General features: G+C 35.7%; 3 protein-coding genes across 3 annotated transcripts; 2 read left to right on the top strand and 1 right to left on the bottom strand.

The window, feature by feature from the left end:
• Positions 1 to 249: 249 nt before the first annotated feature.
• Positions 250 to 2,719, top strand: LOC149734852 (interleukin-1 receptor-associated kinase 1-binding protein 1-like). The gene is made up of 5 exons (XM_089879729.1): positions 250 to 533; positions 954 to 1,106; positions 1,403 to 1,494; positions 1,601 to 1,714; positions 1,875 to 2,719. Exons 1-5 carry the CDS (start codon positions 417 to 419, stop codon positions 2,182 to 2,184), a joined length of 786 nt encoding a protein of 261 aa, XP_089735855.1. The 5' UTR covers positions 250 to 416; the 3' UTR covers positions 2,185 to 2,719.
• A 1,073-nt stretch (positions 2,720 to 3,792) lies between these two features.
• LOC149734851 (uncharacterized) lies at positions 3,793 to 6,167 on the top strand. Its single transcript, XM_089879730.1, has 5 exons — positions 3,793 to 4,222; positions 4,510 to 4,582; positions 4,983 to 5,015; positions 5,279 to 5,435; positions 5,806 to 6,167. The coding sequence occupies exons 1-5, from the start codon at positions 4,046 to 4,048 to the stop codon at positions 6,068 to 6,070; spliced, it is 705 nt and encodes a 234-aa protein (XP_089735856.1). The 5' UTR covers positions 3,793 to 4,045; the 3' UTR covers positions 6,071 to 6,167.
• Positions 6,168 to 6,424: 257 nt separating this feature from the next.
• On the bottom strand, positions 6,425 to 17,265 carry LOC149734850 (methanethiol oxidase-like). The gene is made up of 11 exons (XM_089879718.1): positions 17,107 to 17,265; positions 14,362 to 14,570; positions 13,258 to 13,443; positions 12,780 to 12,900; positions 12,278 to 12,460; positions 11,812 to 11,867; positions 11,294 to 11,419; positions 9,982 to 10,060; positions 9,310 to 9,473; positions 8,543 to 8,712; positions 6,425 to 7,032 (listed from the first exon to the last, which is right to left on the bottom strand). Exons 1-11 carry the CDS (start codon positions 17,108 to 17,110, stop codon positions 6,870 to 6,872), a joined length of 1,461 nt encoding a protein of 486 aa, XP_089735844.1. The 5' UTR covers positions 17,111 to 17,265; the 3' UTR covers positions 6,425 to 6,869.
• Between the last annotated feature and the right edge of the window lie 534 nt (positions 17,266 to 17,799).

The following is a 17,799-nucleotide window of genomic DNA, read 5'->3' as shown; positions in this document are numbered from 1 at the left end:
AGTTTCGGGACAATTAAATTATTGCAGTTAAAGTTTTCTATGTTATTTTAACACCGATTGAATCAAAACAAAATTCATAGAAATGCGATAAATAAAATTCTCACGGTTTATTTTGATTTTTTAAGACGTATACTTCGATGCAGTTCAGGGCTAAACAAGTGCATTAAGTCTATAAGGCTATTGGCAGGTATATGAAAAGCTACCACAAGTTTAACGTAATAGGGAAACTTTGTTTATATAGCAAATTGGGCTTATGGGCCATTTCTGTTATAGTTGGCAAATGCGGTGATTACTTTTGGTCTATACGAACTTTCTAGTTCGCACATGCATTGTTGCTGTTAAACCATTACCTGTTTACGTCAAAGCATCGTGTAAGTTAGCTTTAGCATTTACAAAAGCGTATTTTAAACAGAGAAATGAAGGGTAATAGTAAACACGTATTTGAGCCGACGCATGTTTTTGCCAATTTATCTCCGCGGGTTTTTTCGCCGGAAAATGAAAATAAAAACGAAAATCAGCACAGAAGAGTGGAGGTAATTCATGTTATAATTAATTATTTTCACAAAAATGTAAGTTGTGCGGCAATTTTATAATTAATATTTTAAGAAGAACATTTTTTTTGTAAAGTAGCCCAATGATTCAGAAATATACAAGAGTAAAAGAAGTTACAGAAATATCCTTCAAAATTAATGCATTACAACATTAATATCTGGTAACACCAGCATATGCTTAATATTAAGCGAGACACTTAACTCTTTTATTGTTTCAACAATGTGGTCAGTGGTCACTATAGGTTTGTCAAAAAAAACAACAAAGTTAAATTATTAAGTATCTATGTGGCAACACACAAGTGAACATGAGGTGTATGAAATAGTACTATCATGTACCAACGACTTTCAATGCTCCAATATGCTAAATATATAAATAAATGAGTTTATTTTTTTATATCCCAGGTTTCCGGCACTGCTGAGTTCACCATTCCACCAGATCTGTGTATTTTAACTGTGGTGATAGAAAATAAGAAGGAAAAAGCTGAAGAAGCGAAAGCAAGCGTTGCCAGAAGATCGGAATATATCACACAGACCTTAATAAGCCATGGGGTGCAGGTATTTAACATAGGTTTATGTAAATTAGATTTTTATCTCAATTTGGGTTCAATGTCAAATAATACTGATAGGGATAGGTGTATTATTCATTGTCCAAGACACTTAAGTTAAGTGACCTAACGTTACGAATACTGTTACAAACCAGTAACATGGGTGACTTCTTACACTGCAGACAGTCAGACATACATTATATATATATTAGTTAGTCGTTACCTTTTATTGTTAGATAATATCTCTTTTTTTTCCCAATACCCTTTTCCCCAAATACCCTACTAGAATTTTTTCAATTTTGTCAGAATCACGACATTGAAGTAACAGAAAACTTGTCGCGCATCGGTGGTCGTGGATTTTTTCACATGGAGGCGCAGGTTGATGCAACATTTCACAAGTTCGTCTTACTTTTGTTTAGTCATTCTACAGCTTCAATACAACTACATATTGTTAAAGTCTGAATCAATAGAATGTTGACTTTTAAATTTTTTTTTTCTTTTCAGTGATCTTCAAAAATGTCTTCGACTAAGCAATTTGTTTGTTGAAAAGTTAGACAGAAGTGTTAAAGTGTTGTCACCTGTACTTAAACACGACACGCAGAGGCTTGAAGCCACCAGGCAAGTTATATTTATATAGTAGTAACATAATATATACAATTTAATATAATTTTTAATTAATCTCATCAAACACCATAGCAAAAAATAAATTAAAGAACAGGTGCTTTGTTTCATACACCTTGTATCTATGCGTTAATAAATTTAAACACTTTTTACACAGAAAACAGACTTGTCTGACAGCTCTGGCAAACGCGAGGCAAAAAGCTGTTGAAGTGTGTCGGCTCATGGGCCAAACCCTAGGCAGGCCTGTATTTATAACTGAAAACGTGGTCCGGGAATGGCGGGGGTGTGGTTCTCCTGAACAAAGTGACCCCCCTGGTGGTGTAGAAGGCCCTTTACCTACGGTAGAAGATGTAATTTCAGGTCCTATAAATGTCCAACGGCGCATGAAGGAACAGAGTGTTACAGTGCGAGTTGATGTAACTGCTACATTTGACATCCGTTGCAAACTTGAGAAAGAGAAGAAATAATTTTTCTCTAATTTTCTTAGCAGATTTTCTGAAAAAAACGGTTTTAATGTCCTATGGGTGAATATTCTGCTGAAAGGAGTCTTTTTGCTTAATACTTCTTATGATTCGATTCATGAAAAATCTTCAAAATTCTTTTCTCTTATTCTCTTTAGGTCTTTGATGGTCATTGCATGCAAGATAACTTTCTGTTTAATGTGGTGCAGGCCATGGCACACAAAACAATTTTTCTCCGGACAATACCCCATCCTATTGTTTAATACAGGGTTGCTTTTCGTTTTCAGATTCTCACACTTACAAGTTTAGAAAAATGGCTTTTTAGATATATATCTTGTTTTGCATTTTGTTGATGCAAAAAAAATTCGGGCCGTACGAGCTTTATTTAGATGTTTTAACTTGCTTTCATATAGTTGATAACCGTGTCAAAATACGCTTTGGAAATATTGGTTTATTGGTACACTTTATTACCGCACTGTGTTTAATTTGTGTTATCACTTTTTAGTCGCGCTTATGTACTAAATATAGTGTTTCTCTTTAATATTGGTACTAAAATGACTTACTGTTAGTGAAACGTCGTTGTATGGTTTTAGAAATTGTCTATATATATCTACTCCTGAAAGTCAAATTTATATAGTAGGGTGGGGTAAGACAGGACACCTTTAGCGCATATTTTCCGGGTTGTGATTTAAACAATTAACAACGGCCTTTGAAAGTCGTTCCTACCGAGTGGCACGAAAAAAATAAAATGAAAAGGTGTCCCATCTTCCCCTAATGTTTTAATTTTTTGCAATTGTATCTTGATAAAAATTTAGCGCTTTAAAACTGGTTTAGTTTTCGGAAATATGAATTATTAATTTAACCATGCCGACCGCACTGTGGGTGTCAGATTCGTAAACCTTATGCATATTTATGATGTGAATATCTTGTACTGCTACTTTGGTAAAAACAGAACAACGTTTTAAATTAAGTAATGGCGTTATGACGCACAAAGACGCTTGCCTTAGGACTAATTTTGGGTTTAGGACGTACTAAGCTGTTTTATGTACGACATTTCAAGATTAAATGTCAGCAAGAAATGTCATAGCAATTATTTATTCCTAGAAATTTGATAAAACTTGTTTCAAGCTGTAATTATTATTAAATGTCACGTGTTACTTAAGCATTTAAACTGTAAAAATTAGAATACATTTCAATACGGATCTTAGCATTTAGGAACTCATAACCATCTTTATATAAATAGGCTACGGTTTAATGGTTGTCGTTGCTATATAATACATGCATTGGCATTTATATATTTATTGCACAATATTGTATAAAAGTTTAAAAAATGTGTCACTAAATTTTTTTTAGTTTTGTGTCGCTCGAAAGTTGCTGTGTAACTCAACAAACCGGTTAGTTATTCTGTTGGTTTTACGTTATTGGTGCACGTATTTCTCTGCTCGTGCCAAAATTAAATTATTCCGTTAACTTCAAAATATCAAAAATCCGCAGACAGGTTTCGTGTCAGAACCGGATTAATCCAGATTTATTTTAAACCTGCCTTACGGCTCTGTTCGGAGAATGGTTTGACATTAAGTTCACTTTGTTTCAAGTGCATTTGGTCTTTATAACTTGCGTTTCGGAATCTTTTCTACATTCTGGATTATAGTTCGACACAGTATGTGGTATATAGATAACGCGGGTTTTTTATACTGTAAGGGTGAGGTCTTCAGTGAGGCACACCTGAGACCTGGGATGTAGGCTTATTGGTCCCAGTCTATTATTTTCCACGAGGGTAAGCTCTTCAGTAAGACCTATCTGAGACCTCGGATGTAGGCTTTTTAGTCATATAGCGGTCTATTATAGTTCCTGGGTTACGACTAACATGCAATTTCTAACTACAGCTACAACAATGAAGATTTTCGTAGTTTTAGTTTTCGCTAGTTTGGCGTTAAGCGTGTCTGCACAGACTGCCTCATGTAAAGTACCTGTTGTGTGTGGTTCAGGGGGTTCGACGACATTCGAATGGCAAAACTGGCCCCCTGCCTCCTCGTCTGCTGATGTAAGTTGTAGGAAATTAATTATAAAATTTTTGTAACCGAAACAAAGTTGCCATGCATGGCTTTTCACGGTAATTATAGAAGTCTGAAAGTGTAATTCTATAGAAAATATGTAACAGAATAATAATTTTTTATCTAACTTTGCCATTAGTAAATAAGCGCCAGTATTTTTTTGGAATAAAGCGACGAAACACGTTTAAAACGATTCATATTTTAGTTAAAAAGATGAATTACTATAAATAAAGTACATACACTGTTTGTAATAAATCTTATGGCAACATTTTCACAGCCGGTTGCTACTAACCCTACCCTTCCGCCGGTTTCATCTCCTGATCCAGGTGTTTCAAATACTCTGGAAGGACGTAAGTTATGAAAGCTTTTACTATAGTATTGTAGAAGAAGATGGGACACATTTTCGTTTTATTTTCTCGTTTCATTCAGTAGTAAACAAAGTACGTTCAAGGAATTATAAAACCGTATCCTTACGACTCCCACAGACTGTTGTTAAATTGTTTAAAACACGATAAAGATATTTGGATATTATCTGCTAAAGGTGTCCCATCTTACCCCATAGTACTAGGTACTGTATTTCTAGTTCAGATATTTAAAAATCGTATTGAAATTTATTAGTAAAATAACACGCGACAAGAATATATATGCAACTCGTAATCGGTTAGTCCCTATAGAGTGATAATCTTATAATTGCCTATTTTATGTAATGTTTGCGAAAAGCATTGTTAAATTTTCTTCCTATTTGTACAGAAACTATTGCCCAGTTGAGAAACACAATTGCACGTAAGTGTTGTAACAAAAGTATTATCTTATTATAAAAAATTAAAATGTCTTACTGTTTCCTAGTTTACATGTAAAAATATTTCAAGTTCATTACATTTCAAGAACAGTTTCATTATTACCATTCGCCTAAAATCTAAAAAAAAACGTTTTTTTATACTACTATGTCTCCTTTAACAAGACTACAAACTATACAACAACATAAAAACATGCGGACTATCTTTGAATTTATACATAACGATCTTATACCATCAATGTCTCTTTAGTCCTCAGTTCACCTGGATGGATGAACGGTTTATATGGCTACCAGTACTATGTATCCTCTAGTGGTACATCAGTAAAGAATACAGACGCCGTGACTCTTTGCCAAGGCAGGGGAGCTAGTCTTGCAACATTTGGAATGAGAAATGCTACAGCTAGAACGTAAATTTATGATGCATTATTAGTAGTGGTGCAGCTAGAATAACAATTTTTACCTAATCCATTTTTAAACCTTTTTTATCGCAGCTTTTTTTATCTCACTTTCACTCCCCATATACCTGCATCAATGACTAGAAGTACATGCACGTACCAGCACGCTGACTAGGTGTTGTATAATGTGCTAGCGCTTGCCTAAATTTCAAATTTCTAAGCGTGTCTTGTCATACACGGCATCGCCTTTAATGGGCACACATTATTTATAACAGTGTAAATACCATGTAGCTGCTACAGGGTAGTTTGATCAAGTTATATGAAGCTATCATAAATTCTTTTTTTTGTCCAATTGCTTTCTTATAACACTTTTTTTCTTTAGTTTTATAGTAGACAATATCCTACGACGTTGCTCGGACACTCACGGGTTTTGGATCGGTCTAAAAAAGTTCGGCACATCATGGATTTGGAATGACGGTGTGCCAGCTACTGCCACTAATACAGATTGGGCCCAAAACCAGCCAGATGGCCAGAATAATGTTTTCTGTGGCGTGGTTGCGAGGTACATGGGATACAAGTGGGATGACGTACCATGCCAAGGAGCCAACAACGGTGTCTTATGCGAAAAATATATCGGTGGGATGTAGGAATGTATAAGGATTTATGTTGCGGTCAAATGACGGACTTTTGGCAAAGATTTTTAACAAAATATCTTGGATTATAATAAAAATGATTTTAAGTGTTGTTTGTCTCTTTGATTACGGTAGCGAAGATTAAAAAAAAACAGTAGGCTATATAGCAACAAAGCCATTGTCGTTAGGACACGATCGTTCTGTTTCATATACGCCTCGTGCCCGCTTACAAGTTACCACATATATGTAGCTTGTGGTTGTTTCATATTACTTTGTATATTTCTCGTCTATCGAATCGTAACCCAGTTGTTCGACTGAACTTCTAGCGCCACCCATTGAGCACGTAATACCAACATAGATATCTTAATGTTCATTTATACAGATGATTTTATTCAGCAACATTCGCAGAGAATGCGTTTTACAATTGCAGCATAGTTTAGTTGACACTCAAATAGCAAACAAAACGAAACCAGAACGCTCGAATTATTAGATGAAAAAGTTACAGCACTGAATTAGATATGTACACAATTTGTAACGTTATAGTTAAACGAGATTATAGTACTGTGGGGTAAGATGGATAACACCGTTAGCACATAATATCCCATATTTCATAATTGTTTTTTTTTTAACAATTATAATAACACCTTTTTAAAGTCGTGAGAATACAATTATATGACTTTGTAAATACTATACAATTTCAACCAAATGGGACGACCAAACGAATGAAACTTGAGCCATTTTACCCCAACCTACTGAAAACGTTAAAGTTATTAAAAAACGAGATTTAAATTTTAAATGAAGTTTGGATTTAGCTTTAGATCCAGATATCAGACGTGCAGTCGCCTCCAGGGTAACGTATCTCGTGAGCGAGAACTGGCCCTTTTGGTTCGTTTCCAAAGTCAACGAATACGTTTCTGTTCAAGCTCAATCCCCCAGTTTCAGTGTTAACGTCGATTTGTAGCAGATGTGACCCAGAGCTTTAAAATAGGAAAGAATTAATATTTAGGAAACACTGAGACTTATGTTGTATTCTGTATGATATGATCCCTGTCAGAAGGCGTAGGATTTCGGCCACGTTGGCGCATTAACTCAACATATTTATATTTAGATACCAACGAATGAAACAGTAAGGTGAGGTAAAACGGGACACCTTTAGCACGTAATATCAAAAGGTTCTATGGGAGTCGTGAGGATACAGTTTAACAATTCTCAAATGTTCTTTGTTTACTACCAAATGTAGTCGCGTCGTTTTAGTCATTATCGCTTCTACGCTTTCTGTTCCTTTTTATCAGGCAAACCGCACTGGGCATTTTGCAAGTCTCGCTTTTCTAACGTTTCGTGTAGACGCGAGAGCTGGTTAGTTGTGTTTTAGATAGAGTTGAACCAAGTTGTAAACTATGTATAAGCCGAGCACGGTATTAAGAACTTATATGAAATGTAAATTATTTTTAGAAAGAAATGTAATACCTTTGCTGGGCAGTATTAAAACGAAAGGCATACTTTGCAAACTGTGTACAGGACCAAAAGTGTATAAAGTAACTTGGGCAGCCAAATATATGAAACGTGTTGGGACAGTATTTAAAATAAAAGGCATACATTACTTTTTCCAATACTAAGTGCCATATGCGGTATAAATTCATTAAAGAACCGACGCTGCGGTTTTTACAGTTACAGTTTAACTCAGCGGTTTCGCAATTACACAGTTAAGATTTATTTTGTAGAAATTCCATACAACGTTGAGTTTTGTCGAGTCAGAAATTCAAATATTAGCTTCTGGCAATCACGTATGTTAATGTAGACATTTACTCGCTGCATTTCATTGCAGCGTTTGTGACACTTTTCAAACGCACGGGATAACATGCGTTGCAATATATAGTCGTAGCAATCGTATATTGTGAATGACGTTATGTTGTTTTTCATTTATCCTACATATGTATATTTGCTAATGTCCAAATCTGGCCTACATTTCAGTAAATTTGTGACTCTTATTATTCTAATACGATTAGCATACGTTGTTGGTAAAAGCAAACATATTTTCTAAGTGACCGTTTTTATTTTACTCTAGTATGCAGATGTAATGCGAGGGCCAACTCTGCCCTATATCCTAATTTCCTTGTCTTGCCTCGCCCGTATAAAAACGCCTAGCGAAAATACGTGTTCAATTGCTGTTAAATGTCTTAACACGCCCACTATGGTGGCAGCGACGAGCCTTGAAACCATAACCTATGGGTTGGAAGCAGGCACGCTAACTACTGTGCCACGGTTATATATAGTAGGATGGGGGGGGGGATGGGACATCTTTAGCACATATTATCCAAATATTATGTTCGTGTTTTAAACAACTAACAACGGCCTATAGGAGTCGTGAGGATACGGTTTTATAATTCTTTGAATGTGCTTTGTTGACTACCAAATGGGACGAAAAAATAGAATAAAAAGGTGTCCCATCTTTCCTATCCTACTTTATATACAACTATATCGCCTTACTTCATCATGTCCGGGTAAAATTGCTTATCCCATCCACTGTACAGAGAAGAGGTAACATAAAGTCGTTTCCCGTCCAAACTTAATTGTAACATCTGGGGGCCTCCTTGTATTTTCTTCCCGCCAATAAACGCAGGGGCAGGCTGTGACTTTAGCTCGGTGTCTTTGGTTACCTGGATAAAAAAATGTTGTAAATGTTTAAGAATTTGTTGTAAATGTGGTTTTTATTAGGAATTTGTAAAATGTTTAAGAATTTGTTAAAACGTCGGACTATTTTGGAATTTGTTGTAAACCCTTAAGAATTCGATGTAATGTAGAAATTAATGTTGTGTATTAATTGCAGCTACAGGGCATATTACACTTGTATAACGGCACTTTTGACATTTAAGTGCGTACCGATGTTCTGTAAAAGTTGTCTTCCTCAGGTTGAATGACAATTAACACCACTAATACTGACAGGTATTTAAAAAAATGTGACAATAAAACCAGTATCTTGTGCTAATTATGTGTATAAGCTATATGTCAGATTACATACGTCGACAGTGAGCATGAGGTGTATGAATATACCATGTATACTGTCTATAAGATATAAACCCACGCTATAAAACCCGACAGTGAACATATGAATGCACTATGTGTGTCTGGTGTATAAGAAGACACCCATGTTATAACTCGACAGTGAGCATGAGGTGTGTGAATACACCATGTGTGTTGGGTGTATATAAAGGCGCCCATATTATAACCTGACAGCGAGCATGAGGTTTAGTTACCTTAACGCCTCCATCAGTACAAATGCTTCCGCCCAAGAAAATCTGACCAACCAATTTTGGGTTCTTTGTATCCGTAACATCGTATTGGCGAATATCCCCGTGCAGCCAGTTAGAAAAATACAAGAAACGGTCGTCCATTGAAAGTATAATGTCAGTTATAAGACCTGAGAAATAGGGCCCATTAATGGCGGCAAAAGCAAACTTTAAATGATTAAATATTTGTGTCTGTATTAAAGCAGGGTTGAGGTTTTTATTTCTAATATAGAATCCATTGTAATCTGTGCTTTGCGGTTTGTTGTATTAGGAAACACTATTAGAGGCATAGGAGTATGGTTAAACATTAGGGCAAAGCAAATTTAACCTTGTAGTTAACTTCTTAAGAAAACCATTTGTCAATATATATCTGCAACGCCATCTAACCAATACAGAATAGACTTTGGGATATTTTAAAGTAATATATATATAGTAGGATTGGGGAAGATGGGATACGTTTTCTTTCTATTTCCTTGTTCTATCTTTCAAAGAATTATAAAACCGCATCCTCACGACTCCCATAGACCCTTGTTAATTATATGAAACACGATCAGATTATTTGGATATTATGCGCTAAAGGTGTCCCATCTCCCCCACCTTATTATATTGTAACTTTTCTACTATAAATGGTAAACAAACCTGGCATTTCTGGTAAAGCCCACCCCTCCACCTTTTTAGGTGGAATCGCAATGACTTGTTCAGCGTCCCAATCTCCTTTCTGTATGTAAATATAACATATTTTTTATTTATTTTTTTGAATAACGAATATCATGTTATTTAAAGAACAAAAAGAAGGAACTCAACAGCAAAACAACAGTTGTTAAAACGGGCAATGAATAAAAGGGTCAGTTTAAAAGTGTGTCTGTTCTCACCCCAATTGGTAGTAAACAAAGAATATTTATAAAATTATATAACCGTAGCCACGAGACTTTAAAATAGAGTGGTTAATTGTAATAAACACGATCAGGAAATATGGGATATTATGTGCTAACAGTATCGTAACTTATATCTTACAGAATCATATTATTAAAGCATGGTAACCAGTAGCACGTGTGCAGTCTGTAGAGCATGTCAAATTATGTAAGGATATTGAATCATTTATGCAACTAAAACTATTCTAATATTTGCGTTTAAGTTAATTAGTAAATTGCTATACATGGTAAAAATATCCTATAGCGTATAAAAATGCTGATCCAGTGCTCCAGGTATTCGTTATCATGCACATTCTTAAGCAAATATTTGCTACGTGTATAAATATACTCCCACGACCTTCAGCAGTGGCTAGAGGGTGCAGTCTCTATGGGTAATACATAATACTCTGCAAAACTTAAACAAAGTAGCCTATAGTAGAGTGGGAGCGATGGGATACTTTGTCGTTCCGTTTTCTCGTACCATTTGGTAGTAAACAAGAACATTATAAAATCGTATCTTCACGAACAAAAACGTTCAAAGTTAACTTTAATAAAGGGCATTTAACTACATAGAAAATTAACGCGTCACGTAAAATTACCAGGTTCATAAACGTCCAGCGTTTACCAACTGTACGATAGCTAGTAATACTTTATGAAAACAAACGGAGTTCCCATTTTAATGTTTACTTTGTTGACATCACAGTGATGATAGTGACGTAACAAACGCCCGTAAGTCGAAAATTGGTGAATTATTTTAGGAATACAGTTGATAAATGAACAGTTGTCACTTAGAAAATTACCCCCGTGTTGTAAATTTTAAAAGCCCAAAAATGTGTAAAATTTTATAAAGTTTTTTTCCTGCTATGCAAAAAATGGTTAGCCTATAGGGTTTTACAATATAGTAGGGTGGGGGGAGATGGGACACCTTTGGCATATAATATCCAAATATCCTGATTGTTTTTTAAACAACACTGTCTCAGCTGTCCCATCTTTCCCTACCCTACTATACATTAGAGTAGCTTTAAAAGCTCATACTTTACCTTGGTTTTAAAGAACCTGAACACTGTACTGCTTAGTGCACAGCCGACGAATCCTTCAGTTGCCGACGGGTCATGCAAAAACCGTATCTCCAACGGAATCATTCCATTTGGCCCCAAATCTATATCCTGGGATAAATATATGGTAATTAACATTGTCTGTATATGGTGATTGATTGTAGTGTTAACATATATTGCACTGTGGGGTAAGATGGGAAAATGCTAGCGGATAATATCCCGTGTTTCCTATAAACGTGTTTTAACAATTAACAACGATCGTTTAGAGGCTATACGGTTATATAGTTCTTTGACTGTTCTTTGTTTACTATCAAATGGGACCGGAAAGAGAATAAACCCAGTTATCATATTACCCCGGCCGACTATACGTTGTAACAGTATTTATCCAGACAAGTTAATGCAGTTTATGTTCAGTCAGGGCAACTTTTTAAAAGCAGGAGTTATTAATGTGACCGAGAAGTCTTGAATAACAGCACATAATTTTGATGCAACCTATGTGATACCTGAATCAGTTCATGTTTTTCCCAGTCCCATACGTGTAAAGAGTGCCCATAATGTCCTAGAAAAAAACAAATACGATAGAAAACGGTTTTAACCAGTTTAAAGTATATATGTCAAAAACAGCTGAAAGAACTGGCATCATCAATTGGAAATCTATGACGGTCAAACAAAATTCTGTATTACCCAGCGGTTCCTTAAATGGTTTTTTAATATGCCAGGTATACACTACAAAAAAAAAACGACAACGTTATACGTGCTGGTAACTCGTAAGCGAGCATGAAGTGTTTGAAACAGAACACCCGTGTTATAACAACTGTCGTTTTTCCTCGCCACGCGAGCATAAATAAGTTATATTCATTCACTAAAACTTAATAATTTTGAAAAAAATCGTTAACAAATTAAGATAAATTCTGTAAAATGTTTTCTCTGGTTAAAAAGGTTAGCATTACATTCTAAGACAAGTTTTACCTGCTGCTGCATCATCAGGGTTAAACTCCTTCAGTAGTTTCTTAGGATGTCCCCATTCCGTGCTTATCATTACATTATGACGAGGCTGGTACCAGAAATCGTACCCGAACGGCGTATTGTGTCCAGGTGCTTCCCAGTTTCCAATTAGTTCAAAGGTTTCAGAATCAAGGATAAGAAATCCGCCTAAAAAAATTCGTTGTGTTTTACTGCTTTGGTATAGTTTGGCCTATTGGTGTAGTCACTTGAAAAAATGTACGTGCGAAAGTTATGAAAAATATGAATATAGGTATTTGCTGCTTTTAAATAAATTGCTTTTCAAGTAATTTTTATTTTGGTAATAAGTTAACGTCAAGCCATACTGTACGTCAACTTCACCCACGTAGAATCGAATATAACTTATAACTACGCAATAAAGTAGGACGCAGGTTATTTTGTTTTTAACGAAAAAAATTTGACTCCTCGCTTAAAAAATTCTTAAATATGTTCATGCACAAGTTTTTACCTTTTCCGTTACCAGATGGGTCACCAATGGTACTTATCATAATCTGACCACCAGGAATACAATGTACAGTATGAGGGTTCGCCAATCCTGTGCGGTGGAATATTTCGGTCGGTTCGACTACCTAGAAGTACAGAACGAAGTTATGCAAATATACGCCGTATATTTAAATTTGTTTCTGTACGTATAGTACTGTACAACAGTAATTTAGTCTGTTAACCCATATTTCTAATCGTTTTTATAACAACGCTTTATTAGAGTCGTTGGGATATGCGGTTATTGGAATGTTCTTTGTTCCAAAATGTCAACCGCATACACAATAAACACCAACGCATTGAAATACGTGGTAACTCGAAAGCTGCCACGAGGTGTATGAAACAGAACAAAACCGTGGTATAACGACTTTCGTTTCCTGCCACGCGAGGATAAAGCAGTTACATTCATTCATTTATTCATTTGAACCAAAGTATTTTCTTATTACCTTCTCAATTCTTGGTTTCTTTGGATCAGTATCAACATCTACTGCGTACAATCTGCTGGACACCAATCCTGGCAGGATAAACAGACGTCGTTTCTTCGAAGGATCATGAAAGCAACTGCTGCAAGAGTTCCAACCCGTGTGATGGATCTCATCGTTCATATTTGGAAGATCTAAACGATCTATGACCTAAAGGTAAGTCTGTTTTAGTTTTATAGTTTGTTATCGATGTTATGTTGTATTGTTTTGCGCGGTATATAAGTGTTAGAATAGGGTGTTTCGTATTTCAACTTCGTGTTTTACCAATTAACAAAGCCCTTTAGGAGTGGTGAGGATACAGTTAAATAATTGTTTAAGTATTCGTTGTTTACTACTGAGTGAGACGGTAAAGAGAAACATAGACGATTTTACTCTGACCTATATACTATATATGTAATTACGGTCCAGCAACCCAAAAGTGTATCCGTTTCAAGTCTTATTGTGGCAAAGCACGCTAAACGACATGTGATTTAAGAACAAGTCTGTGCAATACAATACCCAAAACTCAGCATAGGCCTTAGGCTGTTTTAACATTGAATAAACCGCCACGCTTTGTGAAACCAGAACTAAAAGCCGCAGCGTATACACTAAAGTGAGTCAATGAATGACTTTATTTTGTCTCTTTAGTCACGGTAACAAAGATCGAAAAATTTATATAGCACGCTTATTAATAAAACAGAAGTACATAATTTCTTTGATAAAAGGCGCGACCGTTACACCCCAAATGACATAATGTAATATACCATATATTAGGTTAAGATCCAATACCATTGGCACTTAAATCTATACTTACTGATCGTGTTTTAAACAATTAACAATAGCCTATGAGAGTCATGAGCGTACGGACATAAAAAGTGGTCGTGAGGATATGGAATTTTACAACATTAAAGTTCATATAGTAGGATGGGAGAAGATGGGACACCTTTTTATACAATATTTTCCTCCCGACCCCTATAGACTGCTGTTAATTGTTTAAAACACGATCAGGATATTTTTATATTACGTGCTAAATGTACCCGTCTTTCCCCACCCTACTATATCTAAAAAAAACATAAAAAAAATACATGCCTGACAGAATGTGGGCGAGCTTTCATCCATATCAATAGTAGCTAGATAGTCTGGCTGGGAAATTGGTGTATTGCGATAAATACATGGTATGTAAAGCAGTTTCTCCTTGGGCGCTTTCATTGCATCTAATGGAGACCTGTAACCTGGTCCTGTAGCAGATTTGCAGCATGATGACTCGAGATGTTTAGATATTGCTTCGACTCTGGTCGCTGTAAAAATGAATAAACTTAATGAATGAATGAATATAACTTAAATCCCCCCTTTTCGGGCATTGACAGTTGTTATAGCACGGGCGCTCTGTTTCATACACGTCCTACTTTATTTAAAACAGTTTGCTTTAAGAATTAACAAAATAATGAATAAATGTTACTTGTTTATCCTCACGGGCTGGATAGGCAACGATAGTTAGTTCTAATAAGATTGTTCTGTCTCATACACCTCCTACCTGCTTACGAGTTACCACGCGTGTAACTTTGTTATAGGTGGTTATATTTTTGAACTTTTTTAAAAAAATTAAATTACGCGGATCGCTGATAGAAAGTATCAATACAAGATAAGGTTTTCAAAAACTTTGGGACGTTTGCACGTTTCAGACAGGCTGGTCTAGTTAAAAACGGCCAGCAGATGCACGTTTGCAAGAACCACTGACCGTGCAAATGTGTGTTACTAAAAGGGCAAAGTTGAAAGGCGCAACGGTATAACATGAGGCATAATCTATACACTCTTTTTAAAAAATGCATAACATTTTTGAGTAATATATTTCTTAAAGACGCTTGGGCACACCTTAAAGTGTAACTTGAACGCAATAGCCCCAACCGAGGAACCATAACGGTTCTACATCGTTGAGTGCAACAGTACGCAGGTACGAGGAATTTATAAAAGAAATGTTATTTAAAGACACAAGGCGACGAAACGCAGTAAATCACCAGCCGGAAACGGACACTCACGCGATGCGCTTAAAAACTGCTGTAAATTTGGCAATGAAACTTAAATATATGCATGTTGTACATTAAGTATTCACATCTTATTTGATCAGCACGTTTTGTTGTATTGAGCATAAAATAATACACGACGATAACCTGTGTTTGATTTAAGATGCAAACCACCACAACTATTTCCCGCATTAATTTAACCCAGAAGACTTGACATGTTAGGTTTTTAGGCCACAAACGGTAAAGCTGTCTTAGAATTATTGTTAAACTCTTCTGCTTCATAAAGAATAAGTTTTCGCATACTTTTCTATTTCGCGTACCTTGAAGACGTTGATTAATTGCACTGTATCATACTAGGTGTTATATCGAACATAACTTATGTACAAAACAAACTTGTTTGTGGTAACGTCGTGTGGGTATGACTATAGGATTAAAAATAACTTTTGCCACCCAATTTGAAACGTACGCAAACACAAGGTGGGTAATTCGTCCATCTATTGAATTCAAAGCCAAATAGTCAAGTGTTTGAATTGTCAATTAGGATTGACATATAGTAGGGTGGGGGAAGACGGGACATCTTTTTATTCTATTTTTTCGTTCCATTTGGTAGTAAACAAAGAACACCCAAAAAATTATAAAACCGTATCCTCACGACTACCATAGACCGTTGTTAAATGTTAAAAACAAGATCAGGTTATTTGGATATTATGTGTTAAAGGTGTCCCATCTTCCCCCATCCTACTATATGTATCGCACTTTTGGAAACCGAATACTTTCAATCAAGTTGTCCACACTTCAGACCGCATGAATTTGATAAGAAGCGCATTAGGAAAATTTTGTTTGCGTGAGTGTTTTATTTCTCTTTTAGCTCTGAACTACGTCGGCAATTATACAGATTACTAATTTCCGGCCTGTGCCAATCAAATTGTTTTCATGGCCAAGGTACATACAATAAGAGCCAACGTTAGCAAATATTTGCGATAAAGATGGTTTAAATTTCACGCAACATGGAAAATACATATAGGTATAAGGTCAGCAGTTTAATACGTTTCAATACTTCAGTTGGAAAATGAATGGATTAGCTATTTGAAAACGTTTCTGTGCCCGTGGGCAAATATATTCGAGCTGTGTTTCGCGAATTGCCATACGTAAATGGAAATGCCAATAGAGATTTTAACTGTGGTGTAAGGTAGATACCGGTGGCACTTAAATTCCATATTTCCTGATCGTGTTTTGAACAATCAAAAACGCTCTTTCAGAGTCGTGAGGATACGGTTATATAGTTTTGTGTATAAAAATTCTTTGTTCGCTACTAAATTGGGCGAGAAAAGAGAACGAAAACGTTGAACATCATACCCAAACCTACTATATAGCATATGTGTGTTAATATAACGTGAACTTTTTTCTATGGTCGAACTACTGCAGACGGAAAATAGACTCCCTAATTCTTAGAAACTTTAATACAGTTCGAGTTACATTGCTGTAACAACAGGCCCAGCTGCCAAAAATGCAACGTCATGCTGTCGTGGGGTATTTTTAGTACCCTATATGCATCCAATGTATATTTACGTATTTTGAACCGCTTTTGCTTTAGTACCGACAATTGCAAGAAAGTATTGACGATATTTTCCAAATATGAAAGTAACCAAAACGTTTTTAAAGTTGTGAATTTCGCTTACTGTAAAAACGCCGCGTTTAAAACACAACCTAATTTTCATTAAACGCTACACTTAAAACGCAAAAAAGGATTAAAAATTAAATTTGGTAATATATATTAAACACAAAAACCAACAAAACTTAACACAGTACTTACACATTGTAAAAGATCACGTTTTGCTTGTAGCTTACAAAGTTTATCCAGTGTTGTGGATCCACCTGCTCTGACGGGAAACTCTAAAAACAAAATTCCCTTGTTTTGTGCGCTGGCCTAATAGCATGTCACTCTAAGCACACAACTGCCTTTCTCTCAAGTTGTATTGGCAGAGCAACTTACTCGACTCGCTCGCTTTTGTTTGACATCCCAGCAAACTTCGCTTAAACGAATCCTTAACCTCAAGAAAAGAAACGCCCAATATTTCGCCAACACATTTGCGCATATAATAGGTTGGGGTAAGATGGTCCATGTTTTCAAATTGTACTGTCTCATTTGGTAGTCAAGAAAAACATTCAAGGAATTATATCAAGGAAATATATATAATCGTTAAAACATGATTAGGAAATGTGGAACATTATGTGTTATAGCGGTATATCTTATCCTACAGTATTATACCACATTTATAAAAGTTCCAGGCATTGTACTATAAGTACACCTATCAGCAGTGTTTGCAAAGGTTGCAGCAAAACATTATTGACGTGGCCTATTTAAACTTTCTGCCTAAACGTGGCATTATAGCTCCACCTAGCGTACATAGCAGAAAAAATTATACCTTGGGGTCGCATTGGTTTTAGACATCACGGTCAGTATAACCGCTTAGAAAATCGGCAAATATTTTTCCGTAAACTAAAT

This window comes from Ciona robusta, chromosome 6 (assembly GCF_009617815.1).
Source record: "Ciona robusta chromosome 6, ASM961781v2".
NCBI classification, from domain to species: domain Eukaryota; kingdom Metazoa; phylum Chordata; class Ascidiacea; order Phlebobranchia; family Cionidae; genus Ciona; species Ciona robusta.
This window is presented reverse-complemented; position numbering and strand designations above follow the sequence as displayed.

Excerpts from the sequence above, each read along its gene's own strand:
- LOC149734851 (XM_089879730.1), top strand. The coding sequence starts at position 4,046 with ATGCAATTTCTAACTACAGCTACAACAATGAAGATTTTCGTAGTTTTA. Across the intron at positions 4,223-4,509 it reads CTGCCTCCTCGTCTGCTGAT|CCGGTTGCTACTAACCCTAC; the intron begins GTAAGTTGTAGG and ends ACATTTTCACAG. Across the intron at positions 5,016-5,278 it reads GTTGAGAAACACAATTGCAC|TCCTCAGTTCACCTGGATGG; the intron begins GTAAGTGTTGTA and ends ATGTCTCTTTAG.
- LOC149734850 (XM_089879718.1), bottom strand. Across the intron at positions 9,474-9,981 it reads GGCTTTACCAGAAATGCCAG|GTCTTATAACTGACATTATA; the intron begins GTTTGTTTACCA and ends CCTATTTCTCAG. Across the intron at positions 8,713-9,309 it reads GTACTGATGGAGGCGTTAAG|GTAACCAAAGACACCGAGCT; the intron begins GTAACTAAACCT and ends TTTTTTATCCAG.
- LOC149734852 (XM_089879729.1), top strand. The coding sequence starts at position 417 with ATGAAGGGTAATAGTAAACACGTATTTGAGCCGACGCATGTTTTTGCC. Across the intron at positions 534-953 it reads ATCAGCACAGAAGAGTGGAG|GTTTCCGGCACTGCTGAGTT; the intron begins GTAATTCATGTT and ends TTTATATCCCAG. Across the intron at positions 1,107-1,402 it reads TAATAAGCCATGGGGTGCAG|AATCACGACATTGAAGTAAC; the intron begins GTATTTAACATA and ends CAATTTTGTCAG.